Source organism: Mytilus edulis, chromosome 1 (genome assembly GCF_963676685.1).
Source record: "Mytilus edulis chromosome 1, xbMytEdul2.2, whole genome shotgun sequence".
NCBI classification, from domain to species: domain Eukaryota; kingdom Metazoa; phylum Mollusca; class Bivalvia; order Mytilida; family Mytilidae; genus Mytilus; species Mytilus edulis.
This window is the reverse complement of record NC_092344.1, coordinates 92,478,926-92,498,089: the sequence shown is the minus strand read 5'-3', so window position 1 is coordinate 92,498,089 and position 19,164 is coordinate 92,478,926. Positions and strand designations below refer to the sequence as shown.

The window sequence follows — 19,164 nt, the reverse complement described above, 5'->3', positions numbered from 1 at the left end:
TTATGGATCTACAATCTGTCGATACCTGTAACTTGGCATTGCACAAGGTCATGTTTTTCTCTGGCTGTTTATGACGTCTTTACGCTAAATCCATTGGATGTTGGATGTGTACGGATTGTTTGTTTAGTCTTAGATGCATGATTTTTTATTAGTTGTTAGTGGCTTTGAACTAGCTGCGAGTACTCTCAGATCTGTTCATTGCGTCTTTTTGTGTCGGGATGTATAAGTACCCGGCCACGTCTACTTGTATTTTTGTCCATCTGGTGAGTTAAGCCTTTTTCAACTGATTTTTATAGTTCGTTCTTATGTTGTACTGTTATACCACTGTCCCAGGTTAGGGGGAGGGTTGGGATCCCGCTAACATGTTTAACCCCGCCACATTATTCATGTTTATGTGTTACATATTTGTTTTTGGTTCATTTTTTTACATAAATAAGGCCGTTAGTTTTCTCGTTTGAATTGTTTTACATTGTCTTATCGGGGCCTATTATAGCTGACTATGCGGTATGGGCTTTTCTCATTGTTGAAGGCCGTATGGTGACCTATAGTTGTTAATGTCTGTGTCATTTTGGTCTTTTGTGGATAGTTGTCTCATTGGCAATCATACCACATCTTCTTTTTTTATATATACAGGAACGGACTATTTGATAACTACTACCGTATTTATGATCTGGTGCAAGACATTTAAAGGGAAAATGATGGGTTTAAACTGATTTTCTGGCTAGTCAAACCTCCCGCTTATATGGCAATGTTACAAATACTGCTAAATGACATAATTACGTGTGAGAAATGAAGAATTTTTTATAATGTGGTTTTAATGACAATTATCATAATCATCATATCAGACAGAATTTTTGATCTTTTATTATTATTTGTTATAAGAGTTACTTTATATTTCTACAAATGAATTGCAAAATGATTCTTTCTTCTGTTCGTAGTATACCCAGATCCTGTTAATAGACTGTTTGCAATGGCGAAAAATTGGTCATGCGTGTTACTTGAATGGAAACATTCAGATCATGTGCACAATAAGACTTTTAAGGTTATATACAAGCCGGAAAGAGCACTGCAAACCAAGGTACTTACTGCTTTCTTCTACGTTCATAAAAGTGGGGAAAAGTATATAGCAAAACTACCGAACTCCAGGGAAAATTCAAAACGGAAAATTATTTATCAAATGACAAAATTAAAAGAGCAGACTTTTTCGAGATAGCTAAATCACTGATTTTTAATACTAGTGTTACATCAGTATGATTTTGAAAGATAACTATTAATTGCTAATTAGCACTTTTAAACATAACAGATTTTTTTTTAGTTTGTGTATGATTTCTTAAGTGATTGATTATTGTTAAAGCTCAAAAATATTCATGCATATTTTGGACTAAAACTGAATTAACATATGATTTAACCATGTCTGGAAATATCAACTTCTTGTTGACCCATAATTGCTTTAATCCATTTCAGTTGGATAGCTTTCGTATTGTCAATATACCAATTTCTTTTTTCTATAAAATATAAACTTTATATTATTATTTTACTTTGCAAGAATTTGGCTTCATATAATTGTATAAACAAATTTTGAAAGTTCGTCGTCGAAATTGTTTTAAGCGAACCGTTGTTCCAAGTTTTTTTTTATGCTAAAAAAAACCCAAAAGAAACGCACCAAATGCGGTTTTTAAACATTATCATTATTTTTAAAAGTGATAGAAATGAGTTAAAATTTTAAACAATATTTCGTAAGTCATAAACATCAATTTGTGTGAAAATGATTTGTTACTTATTTTCAGTTTTTACTTCTCGAAAAAAACATATTTTCTTAGCCAAACACTTAGTATTTGCTAAAACTAATCTCGCGATGTAATTATACTCACATTAAAACAAAAAATATGCTTCGAGGCAAATTCATTGATGAATAGACAGAAAATGCGTCAAATGCAAAGATAGAATGAGCTTATTTTTATTATAATTGCTGCCCTTAAATATATAGTAAGAACATATAGTAACATCATTAAACCTTCTAATTATTTTAGATACTCACCCTTTGCTCCGAAAAAGGCGAAGTCCGCAGTGAAATATGTCATCTAAAACCATACACGAGATACGAAATACAGGTGACATGTAAACCTGAAAGAAAGGGGCGTTGGAGTAAAAAAGTCAAGACAACAGTCAGAACTAACAAAACAGGTATACTTTTATTACATGCACTGAAATATATTGAGTCTTTCGGATTTTCAGTAACAAAAATCATAGACTCATAGTTGTATCAAAAAGTGACAAAAATCATGTAAAAAACTGTATTAAAAAGAGTAGAAATAAATAATCCGACAACAGTTGTTTCTGTGTAGAACAAAAATATCATTTCATTAATTTTGCTGTAAACAATAACAGTATGTTAATAAATACAGGGAGGAAGATATTTAAAATCAAATACTCATAATTCCTGATATTATCATAACTTGTTCATTTATAGTATTCTTTGTTAATATATTCACATATGTCTTGTGACTAGTTCCAGAATCTCCACCAAGTACACATATTGGAGGATATTCCTGGATACAACCATCGAAGAATTCATCAGCCGATGTCACGATCTTCTGGAAGGTAAATGATTGAAAAAATGTTCTTCAGAAAATACATATACTGTATTTAGTCTTTACGGTATATTTTATAGAGTTGAAAATAAGATAACTTGCATATACTCCTTAACTGCTTTGTATAGAGATATAGTTATCTGTCTGTTTGCATTTAATCCACCATTTTCTATTTAAAGAAAATGCCTGCACCAAGCTAGGCATATGACAGTTGCTGTCCATTTGTTTGATGAGTTTGAGCTTTTGATTTTGCCGTTTGATGAAGGACTTTCCGTTTTGAATTTTCATCGGAGTTCAGTATTTTTGTAATTTTACTTTTTACATAAAACAAAAGTATTACATTCATAACAACCATTTTGTTTAAACTTCTTACAGCAAATTGAAAAGTCCAGGTGGAATGGCGATACAATACAATATGGCGTATATTTCATGTCAACAAACGGGATAACTTTACTCCACAGTAGTGGAAAGTTTTACTCTACATTTAACGTCGATACTACAGTGAAGTATCAAGCGTTCCTTTACTCATACAACGAAATCGGAAATTCCACCTTGGAGTCTGTTCAAATACCATCATATAAAGGTAAATATAAAGCAACAGTAGAATATCGCTGTTCAAAAGTCATAAATCGATTGAGAGAAAACAAATCCGGGTTAAAAACTAAAACCCAGGGAAACACATCAACTGTAAGAGGAAAGCAACGAAACAACAGAAACACTGAATTTCAGCATAAACATACAAACGACTGAGACAAACGACAATGCAAATTAGTTCAAACATAGATATGTTGATTAATGAATATAAGTTTAGTATAATAGTCTGAGATTGCGCTTCACATTACATTAAAGATACATTTTCTTTTACTTGAGCTATAGTTGATTAAATCTAGAATACACTTTTCTGAGTCCGAATCTTACTTGATTGATTATTGACTTTTTGTCCTGTCTTTTTGAATTGACCTCTTCTATTAATGTTTTCATTTCAATACGTTTGGTTATTTACAAGATGATATGAGTTAAGTTTTTTGTCAGTATCAGCCAAAACTTTTATTCCATTTTCTCTTTTTATTTTCTTCAAATAAAAAAAAGGCAATTTTAACACAAACATTTTAATTAACATAGAACAATTACTCTGTTGTAGATATTGCATTTGTTGAAGAATTAGTTGCTGTCAAAGACATGGAATCACAAATAAAGTTGTATTGGAAGTCTGCAGAGACAATAGATATTTCATCGTACACTTTATTTTGGTGTGAACAGGCTTTCTGGGATATATGCAAGGTTTATAGTTTATCTTATGTTATACAGCTCTAAAATATAATATATATTTAGGTTTATGTACGTTTGACAAACTAAATAAAAAGTTAACAGTAATGTCAGGTACCGACGAACAATCCATTTAAATCTACGAACTACTTTATATGTTGAAGAAAATGAAGAAAAAAAACCCACTTATCTTTACACATTTATGACACAATGAGTATACAAACCCTTTATCTGCACTGGAATCTCTAAAACTGTTTTCTTCATTCATTGGATATGGAGTCGCACATTTACTAACAAACGAGTCGGAAGTTCCAATAATAAAAACTATTTAGAAGAAACGTAACCTGCTAGTGATAATGTCTCTACGAAAGAAAGATTAATTAAATACATAGTTCAAATTAGGGAAAGAGGGTGAGAAAATATGATAACCGTCAGGTGGACGAACAGTATTGAATACCAAATTTTAACTTGCGGTCATCGCATTTCAACAGTTTCTTCAGTATAGGTTAACCGATTTGATGAAAACAATCAACAGAATTTCAACACCTGAAACAATCGCAAATGCCTAAAATGTAGAGCCGATCTAAGTTTAGGTGTGATGAAGGAAGGAGTTGATCTGTTTGAAGATCTCAGTTTTGGCATAACAAATGTCCTTTTAAATTCAGACACAAGTATTTTATCAATGTTAAGATTTCATTAGTCAATTCATGAGACAAATCAAGGTAATTAACGAAAAGTGATAGGATTGGTAAACTAAAAAAGGAAGTAGATCAGGTGAGTCAAATAAGAAAGTGGTAATACTAGTATTCCGATGTTTGAAACTTGTAAATTTTTTAGATCTAAGACCATGAAATCATAATAGTTGTGATTTGTTGAGACACAGACAGTTTCTTGATGGTGATATTAAAACTTGTGTAGTTTCGACTTTAGTCTTTATTCCTCAACACCCTGCTAGAGATGTTTTTATGGTCTTATATCACTGTTAATATAGAAAGAAGGTTATCATTGTCTTCGATACATTTATCATCGTGACACCAGGATATAAACAACTACAGGTCACAGTAAGGCCTTCGACAATGAGCAAAACCTAACTTGCGGTCATCGCATTTCAACAGTTTCTTCAGTATAGGTTAACCGATTTGATGAAAACAATCAACAGAATTTCAACACCTGAAACAATCGCAAATACCATAAACAATTATTACAGACAACAACCATTGACAATTACAGCCTTTTGACATGGGTAATAACTAGTATAAGGCTGGATCTTTGATATGTCTTTTGTCTAGACAAATAAAAGATGGGCGGGTTAAAAGACCACATGATAGATTGACGTACAAAATTATGAGTTTAATTGGCATTACTTTATCAGATTGGTATATGGTACTCATAACTAATGTACAGACAAAAAGACACAAAATACAAATCTAAGAGTACCTGAAGTTACAGAAAGCTTGTAAAAACCCATTCTAAAGTAATAGACAAACCATGTTCTCCAAAACTAATGTATCAATTTAAACAACTCTAACGGATTAAATAAGAAGGACGCCCTAAGCTGCATGTATAAAAAGCATGACTACATGTTAAAATTAACCGACAATACATAGTAATAACATTAACGGTACCAGGTTTACTGTACCAGATGCGCATTTCGACAAAAGTGTCTTCAGTGATGCTCACGAATGAAGTATTTGAAAATCAAAACATATTAAGAATCTTAAACGTCACTGCGGACATGATCATATTGAACGAGTTATACAAATATAAAAAATTTAGCAAAAGGAACAAGCTCGTTATATCAATGAAAATTCTGAATAGGAACTCATTAACCTTTATTGTTTTGTAGGATACTCCGAATTCTATAGAAATAAGCTCAGCAGATGGACATAGTTATTCTGCCTTACCAGGACCCCTTACAAATTCCTCCACATATTTATTTGGTGTATCGTATACGTCAAGGAACAATATGTCTTCAGGCTTTAAATGGTCAGACTGTTTTATCGATGTTAATAAAGGTAAGACATCAAGGGGATTACTCGACAAGTTCAAATCATAAACAGTTGAAATATGTAATCAACTGCATACTGAAAGAAACTATACACGGAACAAATAAAGCAATTATTAGCCAAACATAAAATACCACACTAGGGTAACGTGACAGTGCAGTGCCAACCGTAGAGTTAGTACAATTACATAATTAGTTAACTTAATATTTATAGCTAGATATATGAATTAAATTGTGCTGCAATTACCAAAGCACTAGCTACTGGTAGGATGGAACCCTAATTTACTGAAAGTCCATCAGTATCGTACCGACCCCCTAGGTATTAGTTATGATTTCAATGTGCGTTAAGTCTTTCTTGAAATCCAATATAAGATAGGGCCAAGACCAAAAGGTATGAAAGATAAAAAAAAAAGGACATATCGTCAGTTAGCAATGTTAAAAAGAAATTAGAGAAAATAAATTGAAAGTCATGATATACAATAACTATAAAACTTGTTTGTTTGTTAAGAACAGTGAAGGTTATTACGTTTCATAGCTGAGAGGGTGATAGAGCAGATTGTAACCCCGAGAAAACATGGTCAAGTAAAGACAACAGTAGTATATCGCTGTTTGAAAGTCATAAATCCATTGAGAGAAAACAAATCCGGGTTACAAACTAAAACTGAGGTAAACACACCAACTACCGTATAGCGGGTTATTTTCGCGGGTGTAAAATTTTGCGATTTTCCTTGAATAAGGTAAACGAAATATTTTGCCCGTTTTAGTTTTGGCGGATTCAAAACTTTTATCAATACCTTTGCATGTACACTTTTAAATTTTTCGGAATTTAATTTGGCGATTTTGTTCAATAAAGGCACCAGTAGTATACCGCTGTTCAAACTCATAAATCCATGGACAAAAAACAAAATCGGGGTAACAAACTAAAACTGAGGGAAACGCATTAAATATAAGAGGAGAACAACGACACAACACTACAATATAACACACACAGAAACGGACCAAGCATCAGACAAAATCCCATGAGAATAACAAATATAACATCAAAACCAAATACATTAATTTGGGATAGACAAGTACCGTGACACGTCTTATCGCAATGTGAATTTACACTAAAAAATAAGAGAAAACAAACGACGCAACGTTAAAATATAACACACACAGAAACGAACTATAATATAACAATTGCCATATTCCTGACTTGGTACAGGACATTTTTAAAGGAAACAATGGTGGGTTGAACTTGGTTTTGTGGTATGCCAAACCTCCCTCTGTGAAATATAACATTAAAATGACAACTCAACACCACAGGACTACAATATAAATAAATTGGAGAACACAATTGACAAAGAAACACACGAACAACAGCCAACAAAAGGCAACAATTTCATAATTTTAATACGCCAGAAGTGCATTTTGTCCACACAAGATCTACTAGTGACGCCCAGATACAAAAGTTTGAAAGCCGAAACAAGCACAAAGTCGAACAGCATCAAGGACCAAAAGATCAAAAAAGTTGTGCCAAAAACGGCGAAAATAAGCGAAAATTTACACCCCACGAACATATCCCGCTGTAAGGTATAAGGGAAAACAACGAAACAACAGAAACACTGAAGTGTAACAAAAAAACAAACGACAATGCAACACACAGAGAAACGAACTACAAGATAACACCTGCCATTTTCCTGACTTTCAAGTCATTTCAAGAAAAAATGGTGGGATGAACATGGTTTTGTGGCTAGCCAAATCTCGCGCTTTTATGGCAATGTTAAATATAGCATTAAAATGACAACATTACATGTCAGGACTACAGTACAAATAAATGAACATTCAGGACAGAGATATGCACAAATAAACAATACAATAAAACATTTCGACATGCTTATAGTTATCAAAGGTACCAGACTTTTAAATTGATACGCCAGACGCGTGTTTCGTCAAAATAATACTTATCAGTGACGCTCAGGTCAAAATAGTAAAGCGGCGAAGCCAAGGTTGACAATGCTTTTTTCGATCTGTTCTATCAATCTCTCAGCTATTTGTTATTTAATTTATTATACTGAATGTCCTATCATAATTGTCTTTTGCTGTTGAATTTTGAATTTAAAGTATTTTCCTATGACGTCACGTACATAACAACGTTTAAAAAATCAACATAAGTGAAGTTAGGTGTTTTTTAATAATAAAAAAAATTGAGCCTATGAATAATTTCTGAGCCAAAACGTGGAACTTGAGCATTGTCTGTAGATTCAATTATTGTCCTTTAAATTATCGAATTTTGATCGGTCTGCGCGAGAGGATGACATTAAAAACATGTCATCCGCTCAGTCATATGGGATAGAGTAAATTGTCTCAATCGTATGGGCCAATAAAATTCTTGCATTTTAACGTGAAGTATAATATATATAAATGTAATATAGTACAACTATTCAGAAAATGCATAGCGTTATAGAAGGGAAAAAAGTTAATAAGTCGTTATGAACGCATTCAATTCTCGATTTTATTTTGTAAAAAAGATTTAAAAAAAAAAAAACAAAAAAATTAAAAACAAAAAAATTAAAAACAACAAGTTTAAAAATTTCTTGCGTCCGAAGCGCTTTTATGGATAATTGAGCATCATTGAAGAGACATCATTACCATAAATATTATTATATTATTTTTTTTTCATTTCAGAATTTAATTTGCAGTTAAAAGTTACACTGTATCCAAAAGAAGATGGCGTCCTTGTAAAATGGCGATTACCAAAGTGTAATTTCGAAAAGGTCAAACAGTTGATCGATTTTTATAATATTCAGTTTTGTGAAGGAAAAGGATGTGAAGGTTGGTATCAGTACTAAATAAATAAGGATCGTCAGAACGATCATTTAGACAAAAGTAGTATATCGATGTTCAAGTCTCACGATTAGATTGAACTAAGACAAAAATCAAAACAACAGACAATAACCACAAATTCTTTGTTTAACAAATTCAGCATAGGTAATATTTTTTTGGAGTAAAAAACCTCTTATTTCGAAAATATACGTGATCATATTATTTCTGAAGGCTATCTCTTACTGTTGAAAGAATGATGTCGTACATCTTTACGACCAGACTATATTTTCTTCTTATATTTAAGGGTTCTATAAAGTGATACAGTATAAGGGTGCAATCAACAGTTTTTTACGTGACGTCATTCTGTAACAGGGCATGTAATAGTTGACCCATCATGCAGAAGTCAGATATTCATTGATATATAGATATCTATACATCAATGGAAAGATAATTCTATGAACTTTCTGAATAAATAAAAAAAAATCCAACATCTCTTGTTTAAACATGCAAATTGGTACAAGTTATCAGCTGGAAATTAGGCATTTTCCCCCTAAAAAACCTTTGGACACACAGATCGGTAACCTGTGCATATTTTTGAGATTTCTTATAATATGCATTTCGAAGAGCTTATCCGGCTGATTTAAGAAAATGTAGTTTCAGCCTACGTTCGCCTGCTCCGAAAGGAGCTATGTTACCTGACAAACCAAAGTGCTTTTTGCAACAGGTGAAAATCAGCTGTTTATGGAGTTGCCTCCCATATAGTAGAAAGTCACAAAAACATTTTTTTTTTTAAATCTTGACAAAAGTGGCATTTTAATTGAACTTCAATATATGTTTTTCACATTGAACATAAAAAACAATCAACTTTTTCATTTAGTGGTATATAAATAGCAGGGAATTCCATCAGTATGTAAATCTCACTGGGGAAATACCCCTAGTTTTTAGTACGAAACTGTTTATAGCACCCTTAAGGCAAAACTTTGTATGCGAAATATTATATTTTCTAGCTTTTCTCAATCTGTACACTATATCGAGTAAAATGATGTCTTACTTTAAGGATTGTGACCACGAATAGTGAAGCTACAGCTCTTTTTTTATGTCGCGCAGTAGTGGCATATTGGCCAGTGGCAAACAGTTAAACTGGCAAATTCCAAACATTTCCTGTATCACATTTTCATCAGTTTTACAAAGAAAATAAATCATAAAATTGGGTTTCTTTTGAATAAATAGAATAAAAACTATGAAATAGGCATGAATAAAGTTACTTTAAATATATTTTGTCCCTAGTACTATATGAACTAAGTTATAGCTGAGTTGAGAAAATATTGAAATAGTGTTTTTCTTAGGAATGGCATGTGTACCTTTTTGACTACAAAAAGTACCAAATATATATTATAATGAATAAAAATTTATGTTACACTGATCAGGAGTAAAGGTCAAAGTAGAAAAAATCTACACTTTTCATATGCAACTTTTGGTTCCAAATATATGAGAGATTGAATAAAAATATCATGACGTCGCAAAAATTGAAAAAACTTCAATATTCGCACAGACTCTGGTTTTCTTATATCTGGTTGCTATGTACAAATCTGTAATATTTGCATTAAATATACCAAACCGATGCTTTTAAATTAATGTATACATGCCGTACAATGTTTTTCGGAATTATTTTACTCCATTCGCTAACATATTTCTATGCTAAAACATCACTATATTTTATATTTGTCCCTTTAAGGGTGCAATCAACAGTTTTTTACGTGACGTCATTCTGTAACAGGGCATGTAATAGTTGACCCATCATGCAGAAGTCAGATATTCATTGATATATAGATATCTATACATCAATGGAAAGATAATTCTATGAACTTTCTGAATAAATAAAAAAAAAATCCAACATCTCTTGTTTAAACATGCAAATTGGTACAAGTTATCAGCTGGAAATTAGGCATTTCCCCCCTAAAAAACCTTAAAAACAGACCACCTTTGGACACACGGATCGGTAACCTGTGCATATATTTGAGATTTCTTATAATATGCATTTCGAAGAGCTTATCCGGCTGATTTAAGAAAATGTAGTTTCAGCCTACGTTCGCCTGCTCCGAAAGGAGCTATGTTACCTGACAAATCAAAGTGCTTTTTGCAACAGGTGAAAATCAGCTGTTTATGGAGTTGCCTCCCATATAGTAGGAAGTCACAAAAACATTTTTTTTTTTAAATCTTGACAAAAGTGGCATTTTAATTGAACTTCAATATATGTTTTTCACATTGAACATAAAAAACAATCAACTTTTTCATTTAGTGGTATATAAATAGCAGGGAATTCCATCAGTATGTAAATCTCACTGGGGAAATACCCCTAGTTTTTAGTACGAAACTGTTTATAGCACACTAAAGACGGGACATTTTTGTCGTCCTTTTTTTTAATTTTTATACCAAAAGGAAAGAAACAATGTTTTGTTGTTTGGCAATTATTTTTCTGGTTTGATATGATATACATTTTCATCCTTGTATTTAAAACATTCAAAATTAAAGTGTTCGTAAGATGGTAATTATATAGTTATCAAAAGTACCAGGATTATAATTTTATACGCCAGACGCGCGTTTCGTCTACATAAGACTCATCAGTGACGCTCAGATCGAAATAGTTAAAAAGCCAAATAAATACAAAGTTGAAGAACTTGCACTCATTGTTAATATTCATATGTTAGTTACTTTGACATATTGTCTAGCAAATGCATTATGAATTTTGTTTACCATTATTGCTAAGGTCAACAGGAAAATAAGAAAATTATATTTCAACTTACAAATACTATTAATCATCTTATCCAAATGATTTATATTATATGAATACGTAGCACAGTCAGACATTTGAATATTATCGGTTTCAGTCTCCATGATTTAGAATATTACTTCTGATCTTTAAAGTTGGGACATCATCCGTAATATTGTATAACTCTTCAACCTTTCATAATTCTACGAAATTGACTGGTTATTCATAGAATTAATCAAATATGACTATTCTTCAATTTCAAAAGGTTTATACTTTGAAATCAACCATTGCCTGTACTTTTACAAATAACTTGTGACTTGGATGCTGAAGTGTCTCATCTTCCTATATCTATGTATTAACTTCTTGCGTTTAAACCTTTTTCCTAGATTATACAGAAGTTAAAGTGGCTGGTACAACCGAGCATGCTTTCATTAAAACAACAAAAGATAATGTGTGTGTCAGAGTTTTTCCAAATTGGAAGGATACAGATAGAAGATCATCAACAGAGGAATGTATACAAATATCTAGCAATAAAAGTAAATTTACATACTATATATTTCTTCATCTTGAAAGTTCGCGATACACATTGATATATGTCGTGTGTATGTTATTATTTAGTACAGGATATTACTTGTATGATGCCATCATACAAGTTATTACTTGTACAAATACAATTGTACAAGTAATTACTTGTCCAATTTTTATTTAGAAAAAGATAATAACTTGTACAAATCATTATTTAACCTTGGCCTATTTCCTGACTACAACAAAACTTTCCCTTTAAACAAATGATTTAGTATACATTGTAAGTGCATCAGTATAAACTTGAAACATTTTGAAATTTTTATTTGATAAATATGGTAGCCAATTTGTACAGTTTAGTAGGGTTTTAAAGGATAAACATGGAAAACATCAAGTAAAATCTTCTAATAATTCAGTATTCACTAGTGAAAGAGAAAGAGATACTTTAAGTAATGTAAAGAGAGGCAAGTTAAGTTCTAAAAAGACAGCACTTCAAAAATAATTATTAAGATGGCATTGTAACGTGTCTGGGTCCGTACCCGAGTTGATTCCTGAGATCTGAGACTTGTGTATATATTTTCTTTTGTTTATAATTCCTCTTTAACTCTCTTGGCTCATATATCTCTTCCAGCTCAATTATTATTCAGCCCAACTGGCTTACTGACTCTATGTGTCAAATAAATAGCAAGATACACTTGCTCACTAGCTCTGTAGCTCCTAGCTCAACATACTCACTAGGGCTGTAGCTCTACTGGCTCACAATATTTCTATCTCAAATAGATAGCTCAACCGGCTTGCAACATTATTGCTCTTTCCCCTATATCTTTATCTTTATCAACGAAGCTCATCTAGCTCTATAGCTCTTCCGCTTTTCTCGATGCAGCTCATTTTTAGCTTTAGATAATTCTTCTACTAAGTTTCAGTTATTGGAAAGACTTGAGAAGTGAATCCAATGTTTGGAACATACAATAAGCAGGTATTTATATCATTTATACGTGTGATCTGATCGTAACACCGACCCTGACTGACTGCTGACGGCTGATTATAGACCCTTGGATGATTGGGATATACCACTATTGGACAATACCATTACCCTGTATTACCTAGTAACGATGGTGTTTCAACCCTGGACGAGTCCTCCTTTATTTGTCTGTGCCATACAGATCATATCATAAAATCAAGAGATGTCTAGTTAACAAATGATTAAACTCACTGTAACTTTAATAAAATGTAACATATAAATACCATGAAGTATAAGGTAAGTGTTAAATAAGATAAGTAAATTGTAACTGTAGCTTTTAATTCCAATGTTTATCTGTTTTGAGTTTCAAATACGAAAGGGGACAGTAACTACTGACTTCGCCCTTTTTAATGCATAGTCGTCCCAAAGCCATTCGTCGCATCATGATGTTTTGAATGCAGCAGGAATTAAATTAATAAACTCATTTGCAAAGGAGACGAAATAATTTATTATTGTAAAGTTGATCAACTTTACCCTCTGACTAGAACAGCACACTCTGAAGTTAAAATTGACCATGGAGGCTTACAAATAATAATTATAAGGATTTAAAAAAAACACAATTTGCCAATATAAGCTGAGAAATTATCCGGATTTTCACTCATATGTGTGAATATTTTGAAAAAGGCCGCTCCTCATATCATTACTACAGTCTTTAATGCTTGTGGTCAAGTCAAAGTCAAAGGTGTTACTGTCAGGTATACCATGTTGATCATGTACTATCAGGAACATTGTACCAAATTCTGTGGACTGCGCCCGTAAAAGACAGAAGTGGCTTACCAACTCACTGACATTGTTTTTACTTTTTGGAGCTCCACATATCCTGCATGATGTTAGTTGAAGGGAATTTCTTCTTTGGCTAGAACTTTCATTTATGTATGATAGACCACTTCCACCTCAAAGTCACGTGTCCATAAAAATATAGAACGCTGACATAAAGAGTTTGATGATTTCATGAACTCATGAGAACAACTGACACTGGTCTGAATGATTAAGAATTGTGCAATTTCATAAAAAAAAACAAAAAAAAAACAAGTAAATAATTAATTATAATTAAAAATCAACTGTCAGAGAACAATTGAATATTTCCCTCCATTGAAAAAATAATGAATCAAAGTAATTGGAAGAAGAGTTTCATTTTATTTATTCCTTTCAATGACTTTGTCACTTTGCACCAGTAGTCCGTATTTTAGTGGCACCTAGTTGTTCAACCCAATATGCTCAAAGTGTCATGTTTGCTGAAGTTATTACTTAAAAAGCAGATAGAAGGAAGAAATAAATAAAACTAAAAGATAGCGAGTTGTACAAGTAATTATCTTTTTCTCAACAAAAACTGTACAGGGAATTACTCGTACAATTATATTTGTACAAGTAATAACTTGTATGATGGCATCATACAAGTAATTACTCTTACAAAGTTTCGTTTTTATCTATACAACGTATTGCTGTCATTTTTTACATGTAAAATGGAGACAAAAAAATAATCAAATATACCAGGTTTATAGTTGTTTACGCATAATGCGCGTTTCGTCAAAAATATTCACCTGTGACTCTCGAATGAAATGTAAAGGCCAAATTCAGTAAAAATTTTAAGTGCATCGACGACCCAACGTTTCAAAAGGTTTTGCAAAATACAGTTAGGAACACTATTCTGGGGAGCAACATATTTAATGCAACAGATGACCAATTATACACACAACCATGTATAACATACATTTTCACTTCGGTCCTAAATCAAGAATTGCATAGATTAAATCAATTCAGTTAAGATGCCCGGATTGTCAACACTATTGTTTTTCAACAATACTAATGAGATTTTCTTATTTGATAAAGAATTTTATTTATATGTCCCGTGACAGTAGAATGTAGAAAGTATGAACTAATACATTTGCGGTATTGTACGAATAAAGTTACCTAGTACACTGATACTGTGAGAAGCTTTTGCAGGTAACAAACGGCTTCATTCACCACAGCTGTCCTCTAAAACAGACCAGGTATTAGGATGAATATTAATGTCTCTTCAACTCTGAAGTAGTTGGTAGATTAATGACATTGCATCTATATTAGATCACAGTGTAAATAACAGAAATGATATAAAGTATACATAAAACTTGTCTATTGCAGGGGTATTAGTACCAGCTTTATTATCAGTTGGAGCTGTGTTCTGCTTTTTAGCTATATTTGGATGTTGTATGATAGTGAGGTAATGTAATTAGTAGAACTCATTTTGATACTTTGTGATTGATATTCTTTTTTTTTTCAAACACGTCAATTTCAACATTATTATTGCGTCATATAATCATATAATGACCTCAAACATTAATTTTATGCATTTATGTGTCCAGATTGAATTCACCTGGTTTTTTTTTTAAATTATTAAATAGTAATAACTTGATTTCGAATGGCTCCATCCTACCTCCAAATGTTCTTTGTATTATATAATTAAACATATTGACAAATGGTTATCATAAAGTTTTAACACAAATTTTGAACTGAGAATATTAAACTTATCTTCATGATTTCTGGCAAGGAGTTATTGGACCTTTAGTATTAAAATATGAGAGAAGTTTCTTATATGTTGTGTTATCCCGTTACGTTTTCATCGAATTCTTCAGGATTTGTGAACTACAAATCACAAGCAATGAATTAACCTGCTTTTTTTTTTTAACTGGGAACATTTTTTCATTCCGATTTTTCTCGAGTTGTAGAACTTGCATCGTTGAAATTTAACAGTTACGAAAATGTCAGATTTTCACTAATGTTTTTTTCTAAATATCTTTTTTAATAAAACTCACCCGCGACATCGCGTTCCTGCGACTTATCTTTAGCATGGATTTTCAGTATTAGTATTGTCATTTGATAAAGTCATGCTGATCATAAGGTGCACATTTAAATATTTTTTCTGTTTCTAAATATTTCTGTTTTATGAATGAATGACTGACTTTGTTCTCATAAACTAGTACATAGCTACAGAGGAAAAAAAAGTTCATATATAAAACATATTTTGTTTTGCATGTGTGAAAATAAATAATTTGTCCTAGTTTTCTTAGTACAACCGGAATCTTATTTTAGATATATTTTTTTTGTTTAATGCTAGCAGTTTTGCAAGAGTTAGAAATTCGTAGCATAACTGTACACATTAGTTATAGAATTAGAAAATATTAACGGAAATATAGTGTTTATTAATTTAAAAGCAAGCAAGTAAAAACATGGATCTTTCGTGGAAGATTTTATATATTTTATTTTTAGTGTAAAATGGGATTTGATTGATATTCAAAGGAAAATTGGAATTTCTCTACATGAAAATTTGAAAAGAAAAATGGAATGTAAATCCATTTAAGGTACATTTCTTCTATTTAGTTGAAGGCGAATATTATAATTTTAAACCTGTTTTATCTTCTGCAGGAAAGTTAGAAGGACAATAAAGACAATAAAACGACCATTCATAATAGAAACACCACATATCAACGTAAATATTTAATATTTTATTTTATCTGAACATAAATATAGTTATCTACAGACAAAAAAGATACACCAATCATCATAACAATACTATATAGATAATACTTTAAATAAAATTCATCTGTAAAAGAAAAAAAATGATTGAATATTCAGAACAATAAGTTAGATAACACATAGCTGAGAAAATGATAGAGCAGATTGTGGTTCCCCTCGAAAAAGCATTGCCAACCTTGGCTTTTCATGTGTTATTTATATATTAACACAAAGGTGTGGACTACTTTAACTTGTTCAAAGGATTATTATATCTCCTACGTTCAATACATATATGGGCACAAATGTTTACTTACCCTTTTTTAAACTAAGGAACTGAACACACTCAACGAAAACATGTGATTGCATATCAGTTTTATTTTAAATGCATACACACTTCCACAGTGTAGGCATGTAGTGTTTAGAACTGGACAGCGTTGCAATATAGCAGTATAATTTTGATATTTTAGAACGAAATTTATATGAACTTGGTTACCATGAATTTCAAGAAAGAAAAAAAAACCAGAAAAACAATTTTTTATTTGTTTATGCTTTATCCATATTTATGATTTTTTTTAATTTTTCTTTAGAATAATTCAAATCAAAATACTGATAGCTTAACTCAAAGATACCGTAACCTTCCATCTTCAACCGGAGATTTTTGTCTGCTGTTGAATAAAGATTCAAGTATGCATTTACCATCTGGGGAAACTTCATCTAGCGCACGCGGGGATTCTGGTATGGCGTCATCAAAAGGAAATTCCAATCTGCTTCAAAACGTCGATTCTGCGTTACCACTTTTAAATACCTGACAGCAGAATTATGGATTTATTTTGCACTAATTACGCTGGACGGAATGATGTCCAATAATCCACGCAATATTCTGTGATTGGATCCAATGCAGAATACGTTATCATTTGAGAGATATGGAGATTGAATGATTTTTCCAACATTTCCATACAGAATGTCTAAAAGTTCTTAAAGACGGGAAACCAATTACAATAAATTGAATGGTGTCTTTGGGAAATGGGTGGTATAGTTTAGAACCAAGCAAGGTCACAATTAACAATGAATAATCAGAGCAACGAAGAATAAGTGGGTTATTCTTTAATTTACAGTCGGCATGATTGAAATTGTTTTAAATTTACTACAATTAATGTCACTATGCATTTGTATTCGTCCTGATCTATTGTCAAAATATTGTGAGTTAATTCAATGTCATTGATGTAAGCTCTGTGTGCATATGCAAACGTATTGCATTTTTTACACTTACTAACATGTAACTTTAATTGCAGACAGTCAGTATAGTAATTTCCAACAAGCATTGTACACACTATTAAATGACAAATCATTGAGATTACCCCATCATAAATTCACCAATTGTGAATTTCATTTCCATTTAAAGGTATTTACCAACAACAAATGAAATACTTTTTATTGTAACAATGTAGAAACATCTACTAAATTCATATATTCAACAAAATCATACCCTGAAGAACATAAGAAAAACATCCAACTGCTAAATCTTATACATTACGGATCATCTAACGACGATTCAGCAAAAGAATTTAAAAAAATATATTGTGTTATTTTAAAGAGAGAGATTTTTTTTAAAGATTAAGGTGGGGTTTCAACACAAGTGTTTACCATTCGATATTTTCTGTATTTGTGTATAGACGTTTTGTTGTAAAGTATTTTGAATTAAACAATTTATTTCAACTCCGTGTTTATTAAAAAAAAGTCCATTTACGAATATATGTCCATACTCAACTTTTTACATTTTAGTGCTGTGTTTCTGTTGTGTCGTTGTTCTCCTCTTATATTTGATATGTTTCCCTCAGTTTTAGTTTGTAACCCGGATTTGTTTTTTCCTCAATCGATTTATGAATTTCAAACAGCGGTATACTACTGTTGCCTTTATTTCACAATTTTATGTAAAAGTAAGTAAGTTGGACTGACACGTCCTGACATATTGATACAGATTGTCCCGGAGAGAAATTTTATCACACACCACAGCTGAACATCCATATACATATCATAAAATGATGGTGCGGAGTGTAATACCACTGAACACATACAAGTATGGTTAATTATTAAAATCATGAAGATAATTCGTACTCTTTTCTACTGAGGAAAATAATCGACAATGAAAGAAAAAAACATAGTCTTAAGATTTGTTCAACGATACTAACAAACCAATAGACGTAAGTTATATAGAACATTATTGAAATTGACAGCTCTGATTTTTTCATTTTAATCCTCCTCGATTGAACCAGATTACTTTTTTGCCCAAGATTCACGACTCTATCAAACTTTTTACAGTGCTATTCCCCTCTTTCCCTCCCTTTTTGTTTTGTACATTAAGCATGATGATATGGTTAAAGAGGGTGCATCGACAAAATTTACCAGAAATAAACTCCATATGATGGACTATATTTGTAGACAATTATAATATCCAATAGTGATTCTTGGGTCAGTATTTGAATGGTTCACATCTGCTCACGTATGGTGTTGTAATCGTATACAATCACACCAGCTTAAAATGGAGTTTACTGTCTTCATGTTTCTATGTTGACGATAAATTTAGAAAATGGCAGTTGCTATCTTATAGTTCGTTTGCTGCATTGTCGTTTGTTTTAGTTGCACTTCAGTGTTTCTGTTGTTTCGTTGTTTTCCTCGGTTTGCGCTTGTA

General features: G+C 31.7%; 1 protein-coding gene across 1 annotated transcript in view; it reads left to right on the top strand.

Annotated features, from left to right (window-relative positions):
• Nucleotides 1-18,191, top strand: part of LOC139495377 (uncharacterized) — a 32,754-nt gene extending 14,563 nt beyond the window's left edge. The window contains exons 6-16 of the mRNA XM_071283685.1: nt 939-1,078; nt 2,031-2,184; nt 2,510-2,601; nt 2,967-3,174; nt 3,733-3,872; nt 5,704-5,872; nt 8,533-8,679; nt 11,827-11,976; nt 15,105-15,183; nt 16,386-16,449; nt 17,063-18,191. Of these exons, the coding sequence (XP_071139786.1) occupies nt 939-1,078; nt 2,031-2,184; nt 2,510-2,601; nt 2,967-3,174; nt 3,733-3,872; nt 5,704-5,872; nt 8,533-8,679; nt 11,827-11,976; nt 15,105-15,183; nt 16,386-16,449; nt 17,063-17,284 (1,565 nt within the window). The 3' untranslated portion in view covers nt 17,285-18,191. The remainder of the gene's footprint in view (nt 1-938; nt 1,079-2,030; nt 2,185-2,509; nt 2,602-2,966; nt 3,175-3,732; nt 3,873-5,703; nt 5,873-8,532; nt 8,680-11,826; nt 11,977-15,104; nt 15,184-16,385; nt 16,450-17,062) is intronic.
• Nucleotides 18,192-19,164: the final 973 nt, after the last annotated feature.